Source organism: Mustela nigripes, chromosome 8, assembly GCF_022355385.1.
Source record: "Mustela nigripes isolate SB6536 chromosome 8, MUSNIG.SB6536, whole genome shotgun sequence".
NCBI lineage: Eukaryota > Metazoa > Chordata > Mammalia > Carnivora > Mustelidae > Mustela > Mustela nigripes.
Window position 1 is genome coordinate 77,562,269 of NC_081564.1, and position 27,673 is coordinate 77,589,941.

Consider the following 27,673-nt stretch of genomic DNA (forward strand, 5'->3'; position numbering starts at 1 on the left):
AGTGCAGAAATCTCACCTACCTTTTTTATATCCCTTGATGCAAAAATGCTACAAGATATTACCATAGTACTGAAAACACACACTGTAACAATCCCACTTCAAAGCATTTTACAAGAGATGGAGAAAATGTAGATATATAAAGAAAGACTCTGAAAAGGTGAGAAATTACCAAGTTCTCTCTGGTCTCTTAAAGGGAGTCCTCTGGGGATGCCTGGGTGGCTCAGTTGGTTAGGTGGCTGCCTTCAGCTCAGGTCATAATCCCAGCGTCCTGGGACAGAGTCTCACATTGGGTTCCTTGCTTGGCAGGAGGCCTGTTTCTCCCTCTGCCTGCCACTCTGTCTGCCTGTGCTTGCTCGCTCTCTCTCCCTCTCTCTCTGACAAATAAATAAATAAAATCTTAAAAAAAAAAAAAAAAAAGGAATCTTCGGAACTGCCAAAAGGGGGTCCGCTCCAAATGACTTGAGTCGATTTAGCTCACAGCCGTCAGTCCCTTGGATCAGACGATGTTTAGGATGTCTAGGGTTTATCTAGGAGCACCCGAGGTTCTCCCCAGGAGAACTGGAGCCCTTTAGAGATACTGCCTCTGGAGACAGTCTGCCCCATTTCACCTTAACTCTTCCTCCTCCCCCCACGCGAGCTCCATCAGAAATGACATTTTTGATGGCAGAGGTATGTATCAAAGGTGGGGGAACAAAGAAGTCCTTAACCTACTGCAAGTGTATAAAAGTCGTGTGTGGAGATGGGAGACATATATACTCCTGATATGCGAATTGGCTGAAAACAGGAATGAGTTTTTCAGGAGAAACAATATGGTGAGTGGTAAACAGATATCTGGGTCTGTAGTCCAGCTCCATCGTTGTTGGATCATTTTGCAGGCATTATTATGAAAACATATCACCATTTATAACATTTCCCTAAAAAAAATAAAAAAGCCTTTTATGTTCTAAATAGCACACACTAAATATAATAATACAGAGAACTAAAACGTTGATTAATTATGGATAGATGCACTTAGCTTCTGAAGTCCTTAGACTATGCTCCAAGATTTATTCACGGTCCATGGCTTTTTTGTTCAGTATTTTCTCAATCTGACATACACCCTTTAATTATTCTAGGAATTCCTAATTTAAGCAAATATGAACCAGCAGATGTTTTAAGTTTTGATTTGGAGATCTGGTATTAACAGAATGAAAAAGTAAATGCCTTAAACAGAAACATATTTAAATCATATTTATTTTTTGTTATTAATATAAAAATATGCATTTCAAAACACTTCAAGGTATTTGACAAGCTGCACAACAGAAAAGGCCTATCTAGCAAACTGTTCCCAAGCGAGTCTGAGGCTCCCAATAAACAGCACAGCAAGGCCAGCCTATGGCCACAAGGACATATTCCTGCTTTGCAAGCGCACACTGACTCCAAACGATATTAGGAAAAGATGTGCTTTGAAGAACAAAATAAAGGTAAAGCACTGAGCACCTTTTACAATGCCATAAGAAAATATTCATTAATTCCTCCGTGTGAAAATCTGGGAAAAGATGGAACGTAGATAGGATATAAAGGAGTTAAATTTAGCACTAGTGTTTATAAAGTCCGTTTTCTCTGACTTGTTTTAAAACAGATTAAATATTCTAAGACATTTTAGAGTTCATGGGTTTTATATTTGCCAATGTCATCACCTGCTAACAGCAGCTTCTTAGCTGTTGATAGAAATTTGGTATTACAGACTGATGTATGTTGTCCTAGACTGCCATCGGTCTCTTTCTTTTCTTACTATGGCGCTGTCATTGGTGTACCACGAAGTCCTGTCACACACAGATTATAACCAGACTTCATCAGAAGCAGAAATTTAGGAAGCACATTTTGCCAAACTGACTTTTGAATCTTCCAAATTGTATTTGCTCACTTACTTGCCAATTTGAAAAATCTAGTAATTTGTAGAGGACTTCTTCATCATTAATGTGAGTTAGCAATGCTATAATTTAATTCAAAAGCAATTATTTTTTTAAAATGGGACTTAGACCAGCAAAGTTTAGCATCAGCCAAAAATTGATGGGCACACCATGGGCAAAAGGCCAACTCTACAGTGCTATATAAAGGTCACTTTATGAAAAATCCAAATAAAAATTACTCTCAAAATATTTTGTCCATTAGAATTAGTTTACAGACGGAAATTTAAATTAAATGAGAGGACTCTAGGCCTTTGGGCTAGAATCTTACAATATGAAAGATAAGCAATGTCAACAATGATTTCTGTGATAGTGTCAGTTTAACCATTGATTTTAAGAATTCTGTTGAAACAATATATGATAAAAGGTATGGGGGGTAAAAGTTACCAAATCTACAATTAAATATTTTTCCTTTAAAAATTTTTCCCCTGAACTAGATACAAATACCAAGCATTTTCTACCTTTCCATCTCCTGAAATTCCAATGGGAATCCAGAAATGGGGGGGGGGGGGGGGAAGGAGTGAAGGTCAAACCTGCAGCTGGCCGGTACACGAGGAACACCCTGGAACAGCGCAGAGACCATCCTGCTGCTCACTGCAGGACAATGACAAACACCTGGCAGCACCGTTTCCACTGAGGCTTCAGGAAGTAACAGATCCTGATTGTCTTTCTAGTGTTAGCACTTAGAAGATAGAACTACTTGCAAAACCAGTGCTGAGAGCTGATAAATATTTCAGGTATCACCTGGTGACTCCCGTCAAGTTTCTCTGTCATTGAATGTGATTGCAACCGTCCCCACAAGAGCACACCCTCCTTCAAGTGGGTGGGGAGTTGCACCGTTGGTGACCAGACTGTTCCAGGTGCTCTGAAACATCAGAGTGAAGAGCTGCCAGCTAAAGGAAGAAAATGCAAACAGAGAAAGCCTACTATGCTTTGCCACAGATATGACCACTATTCCACGTGTACAAAACCTAAAGAAAATGGAAGCTCCTTTATTCCGGACAAGCTGTAGATTCAGAATTCTACATAACATTTTCTTTGTAGGAGCAGAACATGCTGTATATCAATATCCATTTTCTTACAGAATCCTTGATAAGAGTTTGGTTTAAAAGACGAGAAACAGGATCCAGATGTTGAATGATGGCGACAGTAGTATCATATGAGGTGGCTTTTGGGTTTGCCACAGAGTTCAAGTTTCTTTGTCGTAAGCAGGTGTGCCAGGCCATTGAGAAACACCAGAACGATGGTCATAGACATGACAATCACGTAGTGGCTGATGCTACAGGAGGAGAAAAAGAAACATGTTACAGGAAGAGAGAACCTGTATGGGAAGGAACATAAGATACCTCTAAATAATGATTCTAAATGTATACATAAAATACACAGAATTACAAAAGATACCAATGGTCTTTTCAAGTTTATTTACTTATTTTAGTAAGCTCTACATTCAACCTGGGGCTCGAACTCACTACCCCAAGACCAAGAGTCCCATGCTCTTCCGACTGAGCCAGCCAGGCACCCCCCCACCAATGATTTTGAAATAAATGTCAAATGTTAAAAAAACAAATTGGTTATACAAGTAGTGATGAGCATAAAGAATATTTTGAGATTTCTCCAATAACTAGAATGTTATGAAATGTCTGCCTGATACTGGCAGCACCTGTGTCTTTGTCACCATTACAAGGTTACTGTCTCCAGGTTAAGTATTCTGACATTTCAAAGCAGGCCATTCTATGCTTTGACAGAATTTAGAAGTACTTTAACAAAACTACCACACACACACAAATACACACACTCGTTACCCAGATTCAAATTCAGGGAAGAAAAAGTTTTATAGTCAAAGCATCTGAACAAAGGAAAAAGGATACATTTCATCATTAATCTCCAGGCCAAAGCTACTATCTCCCAGACTTTGCTCTTTTAGAACTTTTATCACTTTTAATACTTTAAATCACCTGAAACAGTCTTAACATTTTAAATTACTTTAACACAAATAATATTAAATATGACTTGATTTCTTAGTAAGTTTCATAAAGCCAGTAGGTAGGTGGCTATCCTCAAATTCAGTGGAAGTTTATCCATAAAAGGTATTTCACAGATCACTTATCTCTTTACAGTTGCCTGAAATCACAAACTCTGGGCTCATTTAAGCTACCATTATTGGTAGGAAATAGTTGTGAAGCTCATCATCTTCAAGCAATGGAGCCATAAGGCATTCATTCAGCTGGTGATATTTTCCATTAATCAAGTCTCGGTGTCATCTCAGCGGAGCAGAGTTAAAGGAGCACCCAATTTCAAGTTGAACGAGTTCAACTGTTCGCGTTCTCTCCCTGGGACCATGTGGACGTCAGGTATTCTCAAGGTGCCCCCATGTGACGGTAGAGGGACAGGGTCTCTGCCCGGAGGGGCATACAGAGGCCCCGAGAAGGCCTGTTGAGCTGGTACGAGGTGCTAACAGGCTGACTGTACTTTTCAGTCAGGGTAAAGGGCAACAGAAGCAGGTCATCTCTGTCAGATGTGGGAGAAAAAGTCTGAGAATCACTGATTTTAATAAAGCTTAGTATTTATTATAAGAGCAAAGGTGTTTTATGGCACTAATTAATTACATTTAGGAGGGTATTAATATAGGATTGAACATAATGAGAAGTTATCATATCTATAGAGAAATGATACTTTAGCTGTCATTTGTATTTTAATAAAGTATAAATAGTGCACACAGGAAACAATGTCCAAATGAACACCACCATCAAATCAAACCAATCAAATCAGTGACGCTGACTCTATCCACCTCATACCAAATACACTTAGAACATAAATTTAAATTTGTTTTTATAGTTATGAAGATTATCTCAAAGGAACTTTTGCTCTAGTTTATGAAATGCACTTCTTTTAGGATGCCATATAAAAGGCAGGACTCTGTGAAGTTTATGACTCACTATGAATGAAGACACAGTGTAAAAGATCAAAAGAAGAAAAATATTAAATTGGAGCTCTGACAGCCCAACTCAGTTTTATGGCCTGGGCAGGATATTTTTCACATGGCTGTTCAAAGAACACCTGATGCCACAAGGTTCTCCAGAAAACCACCGAGCTCCCAGCCGCAGGCTCAGCCGACTCTACTCACTGCAGTATATTCCTTTAAGAGCCTCGGTTTAATTCTGGTAAAATCTGCTCCAAAGATGCATTTTTAAACATATTGGACTATACCCATAAACACAAATACTGTTTCATCCCCTAATAATACAATCTTCATTTTTAAAGTAGCGAGTACTTATTTGTTAACCTGAAACTAACAGCTGAGGAAATCTCAAACTGATTTTGAAAACCCACAGCGATCACCACGGTGACACTATGACCATTACAGACACGTGCAGACCACAGTCATGGGGTTGGTGAACTCCCGCTCCTCTCTAGAATCCTGGGACATGTTCTTACTGCTTCTGTCTTCATAAGGCAACCAAGCAGTAAGGGCAAAATGACAACATTCCATTCCTGTATATAATAGGCATGTTACGGCTAAAGTTATTAACTGTATTACTAATAAAAAGGAGTTCCGAAATAGAATTTGCCACAAAAGGAAACCACCACAGGAGCACAATTCAAGTAACTCTAGATCCCATTAAACAAACTGCCAATTAATTTAGTAATACCTACAACACGACAAAAAAAATCTCAGCTTTTCATATACACATTCACGCAGGAATAATTAGAAACCCACAGCTTAAAAGCAACATTCTCACAAACAGAATGCAGGATAAAGTACAAAAATAAAGTCTTGATAACGTAAACCCTATTATATGGTGTTTTTTGAAGCATGTTTTCCAGCCATTATCCAAGCCTTTTCTTGGCAATAAATTAGATGCTGATGAACATGCATGAACCACTTGTGCCCATCAGACCTGTCCCACATGGTTCCCCAAGGTGGTAAATGCCATCACTGCTACACATGATATACAGAGAAGATTCTAGAATTCTTTTTTTTTTTTTTAAATTTTATTTATTTATTTGACAGAAACCACAAGGTGTTAGAGAGGCAGGCAGAGAGAGAGAGGAGGAAGCAGGCTCCCCGATGAGCAGAGAGCCCGATGCGGGGCTCGATCCCAGGACCCTGGGATCATGACCTGAGCTGAAGGCAGAGGCTTTAACCCACTGAGCCACCCAGGCGCCCCAGATTCTAGAATTCTAACTTATCAATAGGAGCAGCAGCAAATAAAAAACATCCCCCTGCAGACTCAATCCAGGCAATTCCATTTAGAAGCCCAATTTTTCTAACTTGGATTTCATTTTGGTTCCTTATCCCAACCCCTGCCATCCCCCACCTCCCCTCTACAATCATCCTTCTTTGTGAAGAGGGCATTTTTTGGGCCTTATATTAAGAGACAAGACAAACAACAGAGCTAGGAGGTAATTCAGCAGGGATGACCAGAAGACTATGTGGGCAATCGACGGAGGACCATTCACTGCTCTCAGCCTGGTGAACAGAACCTGAGCTCTGAAGTCCCCCATTCCACCTACCTTCGAGAAGCCTCTCAGGACAAGCAACCCATTTCACCTATAGGAGTCAGATCTATGCGGACGGAGCACTGAGACTGAAATGAACTGTGGTTTAGCCTAACTTACTAACTGGCTATGCCTTTATCACCCTTCCAGCCCCTCTGGCTTTTGTGGGGGTGGGGGTAATGAGTGCACCATGACAACAGACATCAACAAGGACTGTCCCAGGTTAACCTGGCACTTGTCACTGTGTGTGGAGGGCAGCTCCCATTATAAAAAGTCCTATTACCACAAAATATTCCTGAAGCATAGTTTTTACCCTGTATACCACGAATCAATTAAATAATATTTTAATAAGTATCATCAATAAATTATAGTACTGAAGCATGGAGTTAACGTCCTTTTCTCATGATTAGTACCGCAGAGTGGGGGGTCATCAAAGCATTCTCAAACCGCAAGGGCTGAGGTACCATTGTGTTCGCCTTGGTTTGAATGATGCTCACTGTTTGTCTCATGCATCTCTAGTCTCTCTTTCTGTAATTACTTTGTGCTCTGATGAGCACTTTATTCCCATGATGGTTGTATAAAGGAATGCAAGAAATAGGCCTGGAGGTAGCATGCAAGTGCCAGGGAGAACGTCATGCTAGATGTTAAATATAAGTTTTGCAACGGCTCAAAGCCTCTTTTTTAAAAAGGATCAAGCAGGCACAGGTAACAAAAATAAAAATAGATAAATTGGATTACACAAAAATTTAAAACTTCTGCGCATCAAAGGACACAATCAGCTACTTCTGGCTCATTCCCTCCTAATCAATATTTCTTTCTCCTTTAAATCCTAAACATATATTACCAAAACTCTGCAGTGAATGGTTCCTTTGCAACAATCACACACAGCATCAGACACAAAGCGACTTCTAACAATGAGTTTATGAGCATCACAAACCAAGCCTTCGGGAAATTCCCTGTAAGTAGAGGCAGTGTGGGGCAGTGTGGGGCAGTGGGGACTCTGCCACCTTGGCTACCGAAGTGCTGTCCTCCATACCTGCTCCTCCATTTACTGGTTTGTGACAGAAGCAAGTCACAATCTCCTCATCTCTAAAAGGGGCCACAGTGTTCTCACCTCTACAATGCAGACAGTAATATGTCCACTGTGAAGAGTAGCAACCTTACAGCGTGATGATAAAGATCGCATGAAATAATATGCTGGGAGATCCTTAAAACACTGCAGCACAACCCAAAGGTTGGTCATCTGTGGCAGAGGTGTGACTGGGGCAATCCTTTGATGGACATCCTGGACCTCCTATTCAAGTTCAAGCTTCTGTCTTACTTTGCCTTTATCTAATGTAAAGTGATTCCCTGGTCTCTGAATTGCGTTCATCGAGTCTTTCGGGCTCCCGTTTCAAACAACCAGCTGCTGGCCATGTGGACCCTGTGTTGCAATGCACAGCCTGGCTCTGACCTTGTGGCTAAGTCTCTGCCGTGACTTGACTCTGTCAATGAGCTTACTCCATTTGGGCTCCCGTACTGGCTCCAGAACCCCAGCTTTGACAGAGCGTGATCAGAATTGCTGTATTGAGGGACACTCACTCCTTCCAGCTGTGGTATCACTCCTCACACTCCCAAGTGAAATGAAAGGACAATCAATTCTCGGGGAGAGGCGAGGGAGTTCCATGTATTACTGCCCATATTTCTCCTTTCCTTTCTTCCTTTCCCTCTGATTTTTATCAGAGTCAAACACGCAGTACGAAAAACATACAGTACTGGAGGAAGATTTACGATGAAAACCGAGAATCCTTGTTTCTCCTTCCCCACTCCTCAAGACAACTGCTTTGGCCTCTTCTCTTTTTAGATCTTCTGGGGGTTACCTCCTTACCATGAATTAGTATCTTTATGTTGCTATTCATTGATATATCAATTTAAAACATTATCTATTAACAAATAAATAAACAATAAAACATTATCTATGAAGTCCCTGCTAGGAAAGAGGATAACTGATCCTACTTATACTCTATCCTTCTCACTTCACACTTAGTTATTTTTTCTTCTATTAGTTTTTATTCTGTTTTTCCATCTTTGAGGAATAATTTATATGTAAGAAAATGGAACGGCTTTAAGCTTCCAGTTCGATGAGTACTGACACATGGTACACCATGTAAATACCCTCACATCGCTGTTAAGATAGAGAGTATTTCCATCACCCCAAAAGTTCCCACATTCCCTTTTACAGTCAAGCTCACCCTAGCTCCCAGTTCTGGGGATCGGTGATGGCGAGATCGCTCAACAGAGTGAATATACTTACTGTTGCCGAACTGTACACTTAAAAAAAGGTAAGATGTTAAGTTTTGTTTTCTCTATTTTACACATAAAAATAAAAAGTCTCAAAAGAATAAAAATAAAAAGTCTCACACACGAAAATACTATATTTTATGAGAATACATTCCAAACAAAATCCTGGCGTATGTCTAAAATGAAAGAAAATTAATCAAATGTCAGAGAGAGTAAGGAGAAACACAAGAAACACCCTGAAGGACAGACGACAGAACCATGGAGTAACATCAATACTAATAGCTGCCTTCATGGAAACTTCTTAGGTGCTGGCTGCTGTCCTTGGTGCTCCACGTGGAGTCGCCCATTCAGACAACTACAGGAGACTGGGGGCGGGGGGCGGGGATGAGAGGGATTAAGTCCCTCGCTGACCGTGCCATGTGCCTGTGGTCTAGAGCTCTCCCCCACTATCTTGTCTGGACACTTTGGGATCAGAGGGCTGGAGAGAGAACGAGACATCAAAACTTTCCCTAAGCATTCAAGCTTAAGAGCAATGACAACAAAATGACGTAGTGACACCTTTTACATGCCTGGCACATATGGAATGAAGGAGATTCAAATCAGATGAGGCAGGGAGGCAAACGTGTCTATAAATGAGAAAGCAGGACCATGTCTATAAATGAGAAAGAGGCAGGAGCAGAGAAGAGGATGTCTAACACAATCCTACCCAAACCCACGCACTTCCCAGCAACGCAAGTACTAAATAAACGTTGACTAAATGAAATAAAATCTGTCTATAAAAATGTGTGTATTGCCTTCGAATGCATTTGAAAGCAAAAAAGGCAAAAAGATCGACTTTGCTTGCTTTCTCTCAGAGAAGAAATTTAACAGATTATGGCAATCATTCACACTCAAATCATAATAAAGAAAAAACCGACGTTTTGTTCAGATTATACTAGAACACTGTTGTAAGGTCTCACATGTTAAATGTAATCATATTAAAGATTCTAAGAGGCAGATAACGATGGCACTCAATTTAAACTGCCACACAAAGTTCATACTGCCACTGAAAGACTGGGAGATTATGAGGACAGACTCTGAAAACAGATCAGATTCAAACAGTTTCTCTTACCCCTCCCCGCCGTTCTGTCATTCTCTCCGGAGCTAGCATCTATCCTCACATCATCCCAAGAAAACACGTGCTAATGTGTTAATGATAAGAAATGGAGAGACATGTCTCACTTCCAGAGGCTTAAAATAATTGCTACTTGTTATGTTTACCTCAAAAATAAAATTGGTACCTTCTACTAAGATGTCAAGTTATTATTTTTTTCACTGTATTCTTAAGAATTTCAATGTGAATATATACAGCACCTTGTTCCAATATCAAGCCAGCTGCCATCATCCTTGACCAAGAAGAAAAAATGCTGTAAAATAAAACAAAATATAGCTCCATTAAAAACAAAGGGATTTTGATTCAGATGAAAAACAGTGTTATTTTAGGATTATGAGTTTCAGACTTTTGACCTCTCATAACTACTATGTGATTAGAATTCGTAAGAATATGCTCTTTACAGAAATTTCTGCTTGGACTAAAAGGAGCAATGGCCTAAAAGCAAGACATAGCATTACCACTCAAATGAACACAAAAATGACATTTATGAATAGCTAGAAATAAAGATAACGAACTTAATTTTTATAAGTAAGCTCTAAGCCCAACGTGAGGCTTGAACTCAAGGCCCTGAAATCAGCTGCAGGCTCTACCGAGTTTAATAAAAGACAATAACAATACCAAAGACCTCAGTAAAAAATAGCCTTATCATCCATTTATTAACAAATACTTACTGACAGCCTACTATGTGCTAATCACTGTGTTAGGTCCTTGAGATAAACTCTCTTTTGGGAATTATATAATCTAGCGAATAATTCAATCAAATTATTGGTGTGTGTGTGTGTGATGAGTGTTAATACCGGAAAAGTCAGGCAATTATGGGAACACAAAGGAAGGGGTACATAACCCAGATGGAGTGTAAGGGAAGGCTGTCCCAATAAAAAGTCTACAGATCTAAGCAAAAAGTAGGAGTCAGATGAAAGAGGAGTCTGAGGAGATCAGAGGAGAGTATGTTCCTGACAGAGGGAGGAACATATATAAATGTCAGGAGTCCAGAGGGAGCGGCAGGGCGAGGTAAGGAGCCTGGTATGGAGTGAACAAGGTTTGAGACGATGTTGGTCAAGTTAGCAGAAGCGAGGACACGAATGGCTTTGTAAGCTAAAGAATACAATCTGACTGTTTATAAAATTAATCAGAGAACTTACATTCCTTTCTATTAACCTGTCTTACTCATTTGCCACTTTGTGAGGAAAACTGAAAGCTGATTTTTTCTAACATTATTATGTATTGTCCATTTCAGATACATACCAAATACCCAATTCAACAGAACACAAAAATGCTCTCACCTAAACCAAGTGACTAAGAATCTGATTGGGAAGTTAGTCCATTGGTGTCTCTCATCTGTTCTGGCATGGGATATTATATAGTGAAGAACGAGCTTAACCCAAAGAGAAATATGGCCTTTGCCTTCAGCTGCCTGGAGTGATTTCTAGGCCCATGGAATGTCATGCTTAATGGGAGTATTTTGCCTGGGGGCCTTAGCCATTAGACTGTCTAATAACATGATTTATACTGGGGGCTTTGGGCCATGTGGTATCAGTTCCACCCCTAGAAGGACTGAACGTTAAAGGTCAGTCATGGGAACAAAATGTGATTGATCTCCATTAAAAAGTTGACACCAAGGCTCTTGTGAGCCTCGTTGGCAACAGGCCCTGTGAGCATCACACACGAATGCTCTAATGCCGTCCTGACTCCACGGGGAGGGCAGGGCCAGAGTTCCACAGCTGGACCCTTCCTAGACTCTGCCTTCAGAATCTCTTCCCTTGGATAACTTTAATCTGTATCCTTTCCTATAATAAACCATAACTGTGAATATAATTGTTTTCCAGGAGTTGTGTCCTTCTAGTGAATTATCAAACCTGAGGGCAGTTTTGAGAACCCCCAAACTTGTAGGTGTAAAGTAGGTTCTTTTTCTTAATATACTACATACAAGAGGCCCACCTGTGTGCTCCTTACTCAGAACTCACTTAGGAGAGTCATTAACTTGGAAACATCTTCCCACTTGAAAAGCTCTATTTCTTCTTTCCTTCCTTCCTTTCCTCCGTTTTCTCAATCTTAGAGAAGGGTTAGAACAATCAACATTTCAAGTAGGAAAATGATGTATTACCTAAATCTAAAGTTAGCTTTTTCTGTGAACTTCCTATGGAAGGCTCATTTCAGACACAATGCACCATGGAAGACTAGGTATAAAATGACAGATGCAAATAAATCAAGTAAGACTTTTGACACCTTCAGAAGAACACCCTTTTTGCATAAGTCATATGAAAAGAAAGTAATTTATACGTGTAATTTATGCCAGCACTTAAAACTTAATATCTAAAGATTTCATGCACAGAAATGCATTCAGATTTCCCTTGATTAAATTAAGTCAGCACTTAACTTTCTCAATCTTATTTATACTGAATATCTAATAATGCCTTACCAAAGCCATAATGTCTGATATGATGAGAACCATGAGAAAAAGCCTGGGGAAAAAAATAAAGAAAGTTTACATGTACTAGAACAGGCACAGTTTTAAAGCACATTAAAATAAAAAAGAGAATAATCAGATAATCTTCTATTAGTATTTTTACTTCTGAAAATACTATTTTAGAGAAGGGCTCTTTTCACATTCTAATGGGTGACTGTCCCGCAGTGATGGTCTGGAATTCAAAGATGCTATTTAACATTTTGAATATGTATTTCAATGGTAGGAAAAGGATGCGAATTATGATTTTTATTAATTATTATTATTATTTTTTAATAATTTATTTATTTGACAGACAGAGATCACAAGTAGGCAGAGAGGCAGGTAGAGAGAGAGGAAGAAGCAGGCTCCCTGCTGAGCAGAGAGCCCAATGTAGGGCGCAATCCCAGGACCCTGGGATCATGACCTGAGCCAAAGGCAGAGGCTTTAACCCACTGAGCCACCCAGGCGCCCCTTTTATTTATTATTATTTATTTATTTTGGAGAGAGAGGGGGAGAGGAGGAAAGGGTGGGTAAAAGAGCAAAAGGAGATAGAGAATCCCAAGTAGGTTCCATATTCAGTTCAGAGCCCAACACAGGGCGTGATCTCACGAACCTGAGATCATGACCTGAGCTGAAATCAAGTGTCGGACCTTAACCAACTAAGCCACCCAGCTGCCCAGAATTACGATTTTTAATGAAACTTTTAATTTTGAGATAATTACATCAATTAAAAGAAACAATAGAGAGGGATCTCATGTACACCTGGCCTAGTTTCCTCCAAGGTAATATCTTATAAAACTACAGTACAATATCACAACTAGGATATTGACACTGATACTGTCAAGATACAGAATGTTTCCACCATTACAACATCCCTCATGATACTGTTCTATAGCAACATCTATCGTCCCTGCAACGACCTCCTGCCTAACCCCTAGCCCCTGAAAACCACTCATCTGTTCTCCATTCCTATAATTCTGTCGTTTCGAGAGTGTTGTGTAAGTGGAATCCTTTACGTAACACTTGTAACCTGTTGGGATTGTATTTTTCACTCAGCATAATTCCCTTGAGATTCATCTACAGAATTGCAATGTATCAGTAGTTTGATCCTTTTTATTGCTGAGTAGCCCTCCATTTATGGATGTACCACAGTCTGCTTAACCATTCAAACACTGAAAGACATTACAAATAAAGCTGCTATAAACACTTGAGTAGAGTTTTTTATGCAAACATAAGTTCTAACTTCTCTAGGAAAAATGCTACAGAGTGTAACTGTTGGATCTTATGGCAGTTGCAAGTTTGGCTTAGTAAGAAACTAAAACTCTATGGGATGCCTGGGTGGCTCAGTCCATGAAATGCCTGCCTTCCGCTCAGGTCATGATTCCAGGGTCCTGAGATGGTGTCTCACATCAGGCTCCTTGCTTAGCAGGGAGCCTGCTTCTCCTTCTGCCTGCTGCTTCCCCTGCTTGTGCTCTCTCTCTGACAAATAATAAAATCCTGAAAAAAAAGAAAAGAAAACTCTTTTCAGAGCAGTTATGTAATATATGTTCTGCAATATATGAGAGCAATTTCTTTGCACCTTTACCAGCAATTGATGTCACTACTTTTAATTTTTAGCTATTCTGATCACTGTGTAATGATATCTCACCATGGTTTTACTATGCATTTCCTTCACCATTAACAATGTTGAACAGCTTCAACTGCCATCTATATACGCCCTCAGGTCTTTTGCTCATTTTCTCTTTAAACTGTTTGGTGTTTACTGTTGAGTTTTGAGAGTTCTTTATTTTGGATAGTAGTCCTTGGTCAGATACATAGTTCGTAAGTAAATATTCTCTGCCGTTATGTAGCTTCTCTTTTCATTCTCTTAATAGAATCTTCTTTTCTGTAGAGCAAAAGCTTTTAATTTTGATTAAGTCCCACTTATCAATTTTTCCTTACACGGATCATGGTTTTGGTGTCAAGTCTAACTCTTTCCTAGCCCAAACCTTAAAGATTTTTTCTTATGCTTTTCCTAAAAGTTTGAATCTGCGGTCTCTTTTGAGTTAATTTTTATGTAAGGTGTAAAATTTTGGTTGAGATTTATTTATTTATTTATTTATTTTTAAAGATTTTATTTATTTATTTGTCATAGAGAGAGAAGCGAGAGTGAGCACAGGCAGAGAGGCACGCAGAGGCAGAGGGAGAAGCAGGCTCCCCGCCAAGCAAGGAGCCCGATGTGGGACTCGATCCCAGGACGCTGGGATCATGACCTGAGCCGAAGGCAGCCGCTCAACCAACTGAGCCACCCAGGAGTCCCTTGGTTGAGATTTAAAAAAAAAAAGTCACAGCATGCCTACCTGATTTCCTTAACAAGGCAACGAAGAACTTAATGTTCATATGTAATACAGAAACTTAGCTTTTTTATTTGCAGAAGAAATGGACAAATTTCCCTCCCCCACTAAGGTATCATAACAATTAGGTAATAAAAGGGAAAAATGCAATCATTTTTATCATCTAGTGCTTTCCTCTTAAGCCCAAACAGAAAACAACAATGAAAAGTATTTTCAGATTTTTAAAGTTTCTGTATACAATACAGAGCTGTAAGAAAGCTTAGATTTCTCTCATCTCATTTACAAGTTTAATGTTCTAACAAAGTCTTTCCTCCAGGGAAAACTCATGTGATCAATCATTGAACTGCATTACACAGTTCCATTTCAACTAGTCTAAAGTCAGTACGCTTGTTCTGGAATCATCCTTGGCTTCTTTTAGACATAATTGTTTTTCAAACTATAGGTCTAAAATATAGAAATGTCACTCAGTAGTTCACATACACAGACATATAGCACAAGTCAGACTTATCATATCTAATTGAAGTGTTATGTATAATTTAAAACAAGTCTAACATAACAGACACACAATAAGTGTGTTAAACTAAGAGTATGTGGAGAACACAATGGTCATTCGGTAAAGCCTTCTGAACAAAGCATCAATTCTCAAAGTAACAGTCCCAGTGAAAGCTCTGCCTAGCATGGGCTTTAATGGTTCTAGTTACTGAATCTACTCCAACTTACATAGACCCAATTACAAAATACTTTCCTTCTTTGAATCAAAATCAGTGAAATAAAAATTCCACCCTATGGCTCTGGTTCTTCTGAGACAAGAAGAAAAAAAGAAACACAAAGCAATCTACACATTTAATGCAATCCCTACCAAAATGCCCCTAGCATTTTTCAGAGCGAGAACAAACAATTCTAAAATTTGTATGGAACCACAAGACCCCAAACAGCCAAAGCAGTCTTGAAAAAGAGAAGCAAAGCTGGAAGCATCACAATTCCAGACTCAAGCTCTATTACAAAGCTGCAGGGATTAAGACAGGATGGTACTGGCACCAAAACAGACACAAAGATCAATGGAACAGAAGAGAAAAATCCAGAAATGGACCCACAACACTATGGTCAACTAATCTTCGACAAAGCAGGAAAGAATATCATCCAATGGAAAAAAGACAGTCTCCTCAACAAATGGTGTTGGGAAAACTAGACAGCAACAAGCAGAAGAATGAACCTGGACCACTTTCTTACACCATACACAAAAGTAAATTCAAAATGAATGGAAAGCCCTAAATGTGAGACAGGAATCCATCAAAATCCTAGAGGAAAACACAGGCTTTGACATTGGCCATAGCAATAGACACATGATGAAAGGCAAGGGAAACAAAAGCAAAAATGAACTACTGGGTCTTCAAGATAAAAAGCTTCTTTGGGTGCCTGAGTGGCTCAGTTGGTTGAGTGTCTGACTCTTGATTTTGGCTCAGGTCATGAGCTCAGGGTTGTGAAATCAAGCCCCTTGTCAGGTTCTGCACAGGGTATGGAGCCTGCTGAAGATGTTCTCTTTCCCTCTTCTTTGCCCTTCACCCCCCCCTCCTTCTCTCCCTTTTTCACTCTTCCTCTCTCACAAAAAAAAAAAAAAAAAATCCGAAAGAAAAAAAGAAAGAAAAAAAAAAGAAAGATAAAAAGCTTCTGCACAGTGAAGGAAACAATCAACAAAACTAAAAGGCAATCTTAGGAATGGGAGCAGATATTTGCAAATGACATATCTGATAGAGTTAGTATCCAAAATCTACAAAGAACTTATCAAACTCAACACCCCCCAAAAAACAAATAATCTAGTTAAGAAATAGGCAGAAGACAAGAATAGACATTCCAAAGAAGACAGATAGACAGTTAACAGACACATGAAAAGATGCTCAACATCACTTATCATCAGGGAAATAAAAATCAAAACTACGGGGTGCCTGGGTGGCTCAGTGGGTTAAGCCTCTGCCTTTGGCTCAGGTCATGATCCCAGGGTCCTGGGATGGAGCCCCGCATCGGGCTCTCTGCTCAGCAGGGAGCCTGCTTCCTCCTCTCTCTCTGCCTGCCTCTCTGCCTACTTGTGATCTCGCTCTCTCTCTCTCTCTCTCTCTCTCTGTGTCATATAAATAAATAAATAAATAAAATCTTAAAAAAAAATCAAAACTACAATGATATACCACCTCACACCTGTCAGAATGGCTAAAATTAACACAGGAAACAACAAATGTTGGCGAGGATGCAGAGAAAGGGGAAACCCTCTTACACTGTTAGTGGAAGGCAGACTGGTGCAGCTTCTCTGGAAAACAACATAGAGGTTCCTCGATAAGTGAAAAATAGAACTACCCTCAAAGGACACAAAATACTGTTTTGAAGAGACACATGCACCCCAATGTTTATAGCAGCATCATCAACAACAGCCAAATTATGGAAAGAGCCCAGATGTCCATTGACTGATGAATGGCTAAAGAAGATGTGGTATATGTGCATACAATGGACTATTACTCAGTCATCAAAAAAAAAATGAAATCTTGCCATTTGCAATGATGTGGATGGACTTAGAGTGTATTACACTAAGCAAAACAAGTCAGAGAAAGACAAACAGCATATGATTTCACTTGTATGTGGAATTTAAGAAACAAAACAGATGAACATGGTTGGGGGAAGAAAGAGAGGAAGGCAACCATAAGAGACTCTTATGATAGAGAACAAATGGAGGGCCAATGGAGGGCACTTGTGATGACCAATGGATGTTATGTAAGAGATAAATCACTAAATTCTACTCCTGAAATCAATATTATACTGTATGTTAACTAACTAGAATTTAAATAAGAACTTGAAACAAAAAAATGCAATTTAAATGCAATAGACTTTCAAGAATCTTTTTTGAGGTTTGGTTTGACATTTTTAGATGTTTTTCTAAAACCACATTTTCTTGTAGGACACAGATGATGTTCTGCAACCCTTTCAAAGTAAGACACACCTGATTAGGGTACTTACTATCTTCTTAACCTCAGTTTCCATATCTGTAGAATGGGCAAAGTAATACCTGCTTCATAGCGCTGTTAAGAAAATTAAGTAATCTACGTAAAGTATCTAAAACAGTGCCTGCATATGGTAGGTGCCTAATATATACTAGTTTCTTTTTCATTCCTTGTACCAAAAACTTTAGATAAAATTAAAGACACAGTGAAAGATAGAATCTCTGCCCTTTCAGAGTTCATAGGATGTGTATTAGTTTGCTTGGGCTGTCATAACAAAGTACCACAGACCAGGGAGTTCAAGAACAGCAACGTATTCTTTTGTAGTTTTGGAGGCTGAGTCTGAGGTCAAGGTGTTGGCAGGGTGCTCTCATTCTGAGGCTTCTTTCCTTGGCTTGGAGATGGCCATGTTCTTCCTTTGTGTTCACATGGACTCTCCTCTGTGTGTGTGGGGAGGTTCCAATCTCTTCCTATAAAGACACCATTTATATTGGGCTAGGGCCCACCATGACCTCATTTTGCCTTAATTATCTCCTTGAAGGTCCTATCTCAAATATAGTCCCATTTGGCATATGCTTTGTTGGTATGGGGATGGGGGACGGCACACAACTGAGCCCACAATAGGGTGTGAAATAGGAAAGTAAGAAATAGTTCATCATGGGGCATCTAGATGGCACAGTCAGTTAAGCGTCCAAACCTTGGTTTCAGCTCAGGTCATGATCTCAGGGTCATGAGATGGAGCCCTGCACCAGGCTCCACAGTCAGTGTGCCGTCTGCTGAAGTTTCTCTCTCCCTCTCTCTCTGCCTTTGCCCTTCCCCCTGCAGGCATGCTCTCTCTCTCTCTCTTTCAAATAAATAAATCTTAAAAAAAAAAAAAAAAAAAGGTCCATCACTGTATGAGTTACCTAATTTTAGCTAGGAATTTGAGGCGATGGCAGCTGGGTAAGAGAAGTTCATCAGAGAATATGATGTCTGATCTAAAACTCAATTAACAAGAAGGAAAAAGCTTTCCCTGAGCAAATTTTGAAGTAGTATGTGGAGACTAAGGAACAGGGAAGTTGTCCAAGGTCACACAGCTAGTGAGAGGGCAACTTTCTTTTCCATTTTTTTTTTTTTTTAAGATTTTGTTTATTTGAAAGAGACAGTATTTGAGAGAGACAGAGAGAGCATGAGCTGGGGAGAAGCAGAGGAGGAGGGAGAAGCAGACTCCCTGCTGAACCGGGAGCCCGACACAGGGCTTGATCCTGAGGGTCCAGCACCATGACCCGAGCCGAAGGCAGATGCTAAACTGACTGGGCCACCCAGGTGCCTCAAGGGCAGAATTTCAACATAGCAAGTCTGGCCTCACAACCTGTTCTCCTAGCCATGATGCACATTATCTCCCCAAGGCACTATCTACTCTGGAAGCCTTCAGCATGCTTGCCATTTCCTCCTGAATGTGTCCTTCGTCTCCCTTGCTTACTCATATGTTGTTCAGCCGGGAAGGTATCAATGTGACACAGTGTTTAACATTTATGGTGACCAAATTACTATGGACGTAGGATGGGGTTATTGCTCTCCTTGTTCTGGAAATATTTCTATTAAAAGCTGGTTAGTTTTGATATTTTATCTCTTGTTTTCATGCTACTGAGCAACTAGATCTTTTGAGACTGTCCCATGAGTACTCCTTGACTCAAGAAATAAATGCATGCTACTGGGTTTTTATACAAACGATAATGAGTGTTGCCTCTTATCACCTCCACCAACCCACTAAGGTCATTCACCTCCAATAGTCACCTCCAACCATTTCCCTACTTTTACTCTCGTCCTCCTAAGGGTATTAGCCATAGAACAGACAACGGAGTCTTTGGGACCTTCCAATTGCTTTTTGCCACAACTAGGAAAAATTCGGAAGTCCAAACTATGGCCAAAATGGCCTCCTATGATCTGGCCCCTGCCTATCTCTCCAACTGTCCTTCCTACAATTCTGCTAGCACACTCTGCTTACGGGCGGCCCTCCTGCTGCTCTGCAAACACTCTACACCCAGTCTCACCTCACGCCCTGTGTATGCTCCACACCCTCTACCTGAAAGTGCTTTCTCGTCTAGTTTCATGGTACACTCTGTGTTTATTTCAGTCTCTGCTTAAATGTCTCCCCTTCAATCTATTTTTCTTCCTGACATTAACACAATCTGACATTTCATGGCAACTGTTTTATTTCTTATTCATCTCACTGAGTAGATGGTAAGCTCTATTCACCACTGTATTACCAGCAGCTGGAGCAGTGGCCGTTTGTAATAGAAACTCAAAACATTATATGCTAAATGAATGGTAGACGTAATCAGCATAAAATAAAAATGAAAATGGCTACTACTACACATTGTGACATTTCTTATAGACATATGAGAACTTCTACCTTTGAGTTCCATAGAACACTACAAAATTGCTCCTAAACCACCAAATAACACCAGAGAAAGCTAAAACCACCAGGGTAAAATCTGTAAGTGACACATTAATGATGGAAGAAGCAAATCTTCTTGACAAAAACCCCTCTATACTCTGACCCAGGTAAATTAGTTAGACCTGCTGGAGATAATGACCATCAAAAGAAATCACACCAGCACAAACTAAAATTCATAGATTTTAAGATAGACAAAAATTAGATAAATGAACCCAAATTTCTTTGTTAAGAAATTTTTTAAAAGATTTTATTTATTTGACAGAGAGTGACAGAGAGAGGGGGGAACACAAGCAGGGGGAGTGGGAGGAGAAGCAGCCTTCCCGCTGATGCAGGGCTCGATCCCAGGACCCTGGGGATCATGACCTGAGCCAAAGGCAGACGCTTAATAACTGAGTACACAGGCACCCCTCTTTGTTAAAAAATTTTACAATATTCACTTCATATAAAATTAATTTAAAAATTAAGCTGGCTTAATATAGTTTACCCTAGAAAATGCTCTTGCAATAAAAGTAATTGAATATAGATAGAATTCTGATTCAAATTTGGATTCCTAAATATGGAAGCATACTATCCTGAAGATCAAAACATCTAGTAAAACAGAATAGTATATTTTAAATGACATTGTCAAAATATCTTATATTCATTTCAGTTAGTACAGGGCATGAGAAGCTTTTTGGTTGCTAGATCACACTACTGACAATTTGACCTCCCCAAATTCTTTTTTTCAATCACTACTGTTTATCCATGGCTCTCTTGTATATTTGAGTATGTAATCAAATATAGAACAGAGAATTATCCCTTTTAGGTCTCCTTATTTGGTTGATTGTCAAATGCTTCTGTAGTCCTAAAACCTTCTCTTTCTCAGCTGTTCCTCAGCTCTCCTGTGCTTTGTTGCTTTCTAAAGGTGAGGAAGTTCCAGGTCATCTCAAGCTGTGAAGTGGATTAGCCTCAAAATACCTTTCTCAACTCTTAACAGGCCCTTGAGGTTGTCTGTTTCCCACACCCATTCCAAACTACTACTTCTTGCTCTCTAATCACCTTCCAGGTTAGAATGAATGTGTGCTCGTCAGAGTTCATTCAGACATAATCTGAAATCTGTTGGATGAGGCATTTGGGAAAGAAACTGTTTCCCTGATAGGAGGGGATAGGTTAGATTTTCATTATTTATAACCAAAGGCATCATTTTTTTTCAAAAGTATTTTTTTTAAGATTTTATTTATTTGACAGAGAGAGAAAATAAGTGGCGGTGGGGGGGGGTGGGCAGAAGGAGGGGGAGAAGCAGACTCCCCACTGAGCAGGGATCCCAACCCCAGGACCCCTGCCTGAGCAGAAGGCAGATCCTTAACACACCTCTACTTCTCATTCCACATGTAACCAGTTCCTCTGAGTTAAAATCCCTGCTAAAAAAAATCCCTTAAGATCCCTGCTAAAAAAAATGTATCCACTAACAGAGATGCAAGAAAGTACGTGTTTTACCAGTTTTTAATTGCATCTAAGTAACTATTTTTTATGTGATACTGACAAGGTATAAATGTTTTCACTGTAAAAATTTATGTAAATATCCTACAAAATACTAAATTGAACTAGAAAGAAATTTCTACAATTTTTAAACAGTGGAAGAAAACCTTTTAAAATTATACTTGTTATTATGGCATATGCATAATAATATGCTAAACCCAGTTCTAGCTTAAACTCCTCAAAAAGAACATGCAAATTTATGCTAATATTAGTTATTTCTTTCAGCACTGAATATGCCAGTTTGATTCAAGAATAACGGAACTGCTAAGAAGCTTCATATTTATCTCAAGTGTCTTTCAGAGAGACTGATCAGTCCTGTGCTGATGAGACAATTTTATTAGTTAAAAAAAGCAAATAGTTTAGTTAATAGCTTCTCTTTGAGAGTCGTGATTGCTTAAGACTGACTGCTCCAGAAATTCCTCAAAACTTAGAAAGAATAATTCCCATTCCATTTGTCAAATATGTAAAAAATAAGACTAAGAAGCAATGTAAATTATTGACATGTAGAACAGCTGACTTAAAGTAAAATGAAATAATACTAGTACATTTCTTTCATACATACTTAATAAATAACCCTAAAGAAAACAGAATGATATCCCTTGTGTTTTGTAACCACAGTTATATCTATAATCAACAAGTCATTAACTATAATTTAACATTTATGTTTTACTGTTTTCTAGGGAAGCTCTTCACTGGCTTGAATAATATTTTAATAACATTTTATTCTTGAGAAAGCATATTTGTCTGCTGGGGCTCTAATCAACTAATTTCCTCTAATGACAGTTGAACTCTGGCTATAAGGGTACAACATTTTTCTCTCATTTTTGTAATAAGCAACCTTTGTCACAGCACTGTAGCAATCACATACCTACTCTTACTGCCTGAACATGGGCAAGTCCAACACTTCATAAACATTCACTTTACCTTTTTGATGATAACTGGGTAGTTAGCTGAACTGCTTCAAAAGCACACATCACAAGAACAAAGGGGATTAAAATCTGTTTAAAAGGACAAAAAAAACATGCCGTGGGTAGCTGAAACATTTGAAAAACTTAAAAATAAATGTTATTTCTGCAGTATTTCAACTTCTCAAATAAATTTTATCTCTATTAGTGAAGAGCAAACTCTGAAATAAAACCATGACATCGATGTCACATAGAATACTGATGAAACGGATTTAAAAATCTATTATCAATACTGTATATAGAATAAAAAGATAAATATCAACACTTATTCCAAATAAAACCTAATACAAATTTTTGTTCTGACTCATTATAATAATTAAGGACCATGTTCAAATGTTTCTGAGAGAGTATGAGAGGCACAAAATACCCAAATCAGATAAATTATAGAGCTTGATAATTTGATTCACAGATCCCTGAATCCATCTGGTCACTTGATACTATAACTCTATAAACATGATCTCCTGGTGCATTTATCTTAATGAAACTTTATTTCTGATTATATAATTCATATTCACTGTAAAGTATTTGTTAAAAAATTTTGAGAAAAGTATATCATAATTTATACTGGTTGAAAACCCATAATCCAGAGCTAATGCTGTTAATATTATGAGATACTGCTTTTAATAACCAATTAAAAATATATATATATACTTGATGTATAATAAAGAAAAAATATGGAAAAGAAATGGTGTTCAGCACCGTGTAAGACTCCTTCAAGTGAAGGACATAGACTAAAATAGTTTGGGAGAACCTTCACTTCTGGCCACATTAGTCAAAAAGAGCCGTCCGGTGCATTTTTTCAGGAAAGCTCTGAATGAGGCTGGAGAATAAAGATCTAATATTCTACTTTAAACTTTTGTTTTTCTTTACTTTTTTCTTATTTTTAACGAAAGGCCAATGGCCTCCAGGAAAGTAAAAAAAGAGCAATTATCATTTAAAAACATAAATGAAAGTTCAAGAAATAATGCATGTTTTAAAATAACTCAACAGGTAAATATAAAAAAATAAAATAACGCAATAGAAATTGGAACATGAGAAAAACATCTTTTTAACATTTCCTAAGGTTACATTTGGTAACCTTAATTTTACCTTAAGTATCTCTTTAAAGGTCCTATCTCAAATATAGTCCCATATTTATTAATTATTAACACAGTAATAAAAAAGGAGAGTAATCCAATTAAGAGAAACATACTTTTAACAATTAGTATTTATGTGATCTGACAGAAGGTAATTAGATTTTAGCCAGATGTATACCAACTCCATAAACTGTGCCAAGCACTGTGGCAGAGGGAATGAGACAGAAGAAAGGGGAGAACGTGAATTACGTTCCATAGGAGTCTGACCCTCCAAAGCTGAGAAATTTGCCATTATCGTGGTGTGGTCAGCACCCAGCTGGTGCTGCTGCAGTGATGTAAGCACTCAGTGACGGATTTGTGAAGTCTACCAACTAATTCCAGGTACATGGATTTTGAGAAAAGATCACAACATGTGGGTAGTCTCGTGGGGAGCATACAGAATCTTTGGGAGCACTGCGGTTCTGATCTGCACTGCCCTTCCCCATGGGCTTTAATCGTCTGTGATAGGACTTCCCAGGAGTTACACAGAATCTGTACTCTGGAATTTATATGGGCTTAAGGATAAAGCAAAAAGGTTAACTGTATTTTGGAGTAAAAGCTAAGGGGTCCCAACTCCGATTCAGCATCGTCTGTGAAGGTATCTTCTTTCTATGCTATTTCACTCTGTCACAATGACTTCATAGTCTTAAAGTCATATAATGTTACATAATCTTAATGTCACGATGAATTGATAATCAATATCTTAAGAAAACAGGAAAATAAGAAAACTAACCTTCCACATCATCAGGGCTCCCATCATAAAAGGACTAAACACGGTCAGAAAGCAATAGACAGAGGCAAGATCAAAGCTAAGGAACCAACATAAAGAAAAAAGATTTTAGAATTCACATTGTAACTTTAAAAGAATGTTCTACTAAAAAGGATGCTTAAACTAACTTTCTGAAACTACTCTTATTAAAACACAAGCATATATTGTATCAAGAATATCAGGAAGCCACTAAAATGAATGAGGTAGATCTCTATGCGCCAGTAACATACCAATCTCCAAAATACCCTTCAGTATAAAAAACCACGGTACGGAGCAAAATCCTAACTTGTATTATCTTTCATTATAAATATGCTCTTTTCATTTAAAATTACCTGTTAATAGAAGCTATGTTCCCAGTTCCAAAAAATGCTGTCACTAAGAAGAAAACCTAAATACAGTTAAGGAAATGCCAAAACAAGAGGATAACTTGATTTTTACCCTGCACATGTGGGCATAAACTGTTGCAAGTGAATGTTCCATTATACCTCCTTGTGAATGCATTTTGAAAGAACCAGACTGAAGAGGGAATGTGCTAAGAACCAGAGGCATGAGAGGTTATCTTTGTCACAAGTGTCTTTGGGAGGCCATTTTCCTCTTCTCTAGCAAAAGCAAATCAGAGTATTGTATCTGGAGCTGGCCACTGGTGATTTTCTCACAAGAACAGAGACCTAGTGCATGAGATAGATATTTTCAGGAGAAATACTGTTTCAGCTCATACATACTTGCTGTGTGCCCAACACATGTGAAATTGCTAGTTCTTTGGAAGGCTCAGAGAAAAATAAGAAACCATGTTCTCAAATAATTCAATGGAGAATGAGACACGAGCAAATGTCAGACATCTTTTGGACACTTTTTAATCTTATGTTTGTTTTAGTGCAGTAGTAAAAGGTAAATACTAATCCTGTTGGTGTCTTAAGAACTAACTGCTAGGAAAGCACTAGAAAATACTGGCTGGCCCGTTGACAGGACTCAATAAATGTCAGCTATTTTATTATTAGACACATATACACAAAAGTGGTAAAGAAACACTGATGAGGATGTATGAATTATGACAACTTTCAGTGAAAAGGTGGCATTTGAGTTGGTCACTTGAACCTCACATGTATTCAAGGATCTAGTCACTCAACCAATCAACTAACCAACCAACCAACATTTATTGTCTAGTATATGTCAGAGGCAAAATTAGACACTAAGAACATAAATATGAATAAAATAGTCTCAGTGCTCACTCGGATTCGGAGGATAGGATTATGCAGATACACAGAAGGATATGAGAGGCACTTTAAGGTCAATGGGGAAAATAAAAGACATAGTGAAGAAACTGAGAGGTATGATGGAAGCTTAGGGTTTACTGAAAGATACAACCGAAGATAAAGCAGGAACACAGATTGGTAGCATATCAATAAAAAGCCTTGAATTTTACTGTGGAGACAACGAAAAGCCAGAAACACTTTAGATGACCGATACAAGAAACACAAGTGACAGTGAGATATTCAAATCAGGGAGATAAGTAATTACAGGCAGGAAACACGATTGGAAAGCTATTTCAGTAGTTCATGGCAGGGGCAAGGAAGGTCTGAACTGATGCATGGGAGCAGAGACAGAGAAGGAGGGGAGACGGTGGGACCTCAGAACTGGATAAGAAGTAGTTAAATATGACAAGTTTGATGGCCTGGGTGACTGGGAATATGGTGAGGCCGTTCAATAAGATGAGGCCTGTCAGAGAGACTTTGGAGAGGGGTGGGTGACTGTTAGTCAGTTTGGGACATACATTTGGTGATGCTCAGCAGGATATTAGACATATGGCTCGTGAGGTCAAGAGAGGTCAAAGCTGGAGAAGTAAATCTCAGAGTTGTCTGCATGGAGGTGTCAGTCAAAGCTACAGGAGAGGGTGACAGCGTCTAGGCAGGGTAAGGGGAGAAGGTTAAGGGTAGAGCTTGGAGAAGAACATCTTTCAGGATCAGACAAAGAAAGAGTATGTTCTAATGAAGGAGGAGAGAGATGAGATAAAAGCTAAGAGGAGAACCTGGAACATGTCCTGGAGGGAAACGGAAAAGGAAGAGAAGTCAACAGAGTTGAATGTTGTAAGTGGTCAAGTGAAATCGAAGCCCGGACTGTGCCGTCAGGGAGCCCCTGCAGACCACTGACGGCACAGCCTCGGCAGGGACAGGGGCACGTACTCACAGAGCTACCGTGTGCCAGGCACTGCCCAAGGCTTAGGGGTACAGTACGTAAGTGGAGAGGAAATGGTAGCAGCAACTGCAGATTTTTCTTTTAAGGAGCTTGGTAGTAAACAAAGACAAAATGAAATTATACTTCAGGAGGAGGCAGGGTTCAAGCGAAGGTACAAGGGAAGAAGTGTGGATTGGTCGAGCGTGAGTGCAAGGAGTCCGCAGAGAGAGAGAGCAAAACCGAGGCCAGAGGCAAGAGGAAGAAGGACAGCGCCACGGTAAGGTCAAAGGAAATAATACCTCCCCCCAAATTTCTTGAAGCCAGTCAGCCAGCCTTCCCAAATGGGACTTTATTCTGCCGTATTGTCTTTCAAACTTCTAACGCTAACAATTTCCACGCAATGCTGCCTCTGATGTGATTCAAAAACCTTGTGAGGTAGAGGCCATAGAGCATGAACACAGTATAAAACACACATAGAAAGCACAAACCAAACTCATTATAGTGGTTTCATCTGGATGAGGGGAAATTAGAATGGAGTCAGGAATTGAAAAAAAACAAAACAAAACTTTAGCTTTAGCGGTAATGTTCTAACTTTTTAAAAATGTGTGACACGTGTGACAAATTAGTAATTGTTGATCTCTTAGATGGCAGGAATATACACATGTACATTTGCTTGTTATATCATTCTGCATGCTTTTCTGCAGTTTCAACATTTTTTAAAGATGTGGATCGTATGAGAAAATTATGGCTGAGAGGGAGTTAAATGGCCCCCAAGTGGGCGTGAGCAGCGGAAGTCCCGCCTTACTCCACTACACGGCAGGTTACAGCACCTTAGAAGTCCAAACAAAGGATACAAGGAAAAAGGCCCTGCGGACATCATCCAGATAGAGCTGTCGAAACTGGGTAATATCAGGACTGCAGGTGAACTGGAGGCTGGTGACCTATGAGACAGTAAGAAATACATGAGCACATAGGACAGTTCGCTTACTCCTACCCTCAAAGGCAAACTTCCAGTCTGGAACAATAGCTGGAAAGTTATCCTGCACTGACAA

General features: G+C 39.1%; 1 protein-coding gene across 5 annotated transcripts in view; it reads right to left on the reverse strand.

Moving 5' to 3' along the window:
- Positions 1-1,215: 1,215 nt before the first annotated feature.
- PIGN (phosphatidylinositol glycan anchor biosynthesis class N) overlaps positions 1,216-27,673 on the reverse strand; it is a 103,054-nt gene continuing 76,596 nt past the window's right edge. For all 5 annotated transcript variants that reach the window (XM_059409770.1, XM_059409771.1, XM_059409767.1 and 2 more), the window contains 7 exons: positions 27,476-27,562; positions 24,782-24,837; positions 24,414-24,489; positions 22,525-22,598; positions 12,302-12,344; positions 10,083-10,135; positions 1,216-3,228 (listed from right to left, as the gene is read on the reverse strand). In XM_059409770.1, the coding sequence (XP_059265753.1) occupies positions 3,105-3,228; positions 10,083-10,135; positions 12,302-12,344; positions 22,525-22,598; positions 24,414-24,489; positions 24,782-24,837; positions 27,476-27,562 (513 nt within the window). In that variant the 3' untranslated portion in view covers positions 1,216-3,104. The remainder of the gene's footprint in view (positions 3,229-10,082; positions 10,136-12,301; positions 12,345-22,524; positions 22,599-24,413; positions 24,490-24,781; positions 24,838-27,475; positions 27,563-27,673) is intronic.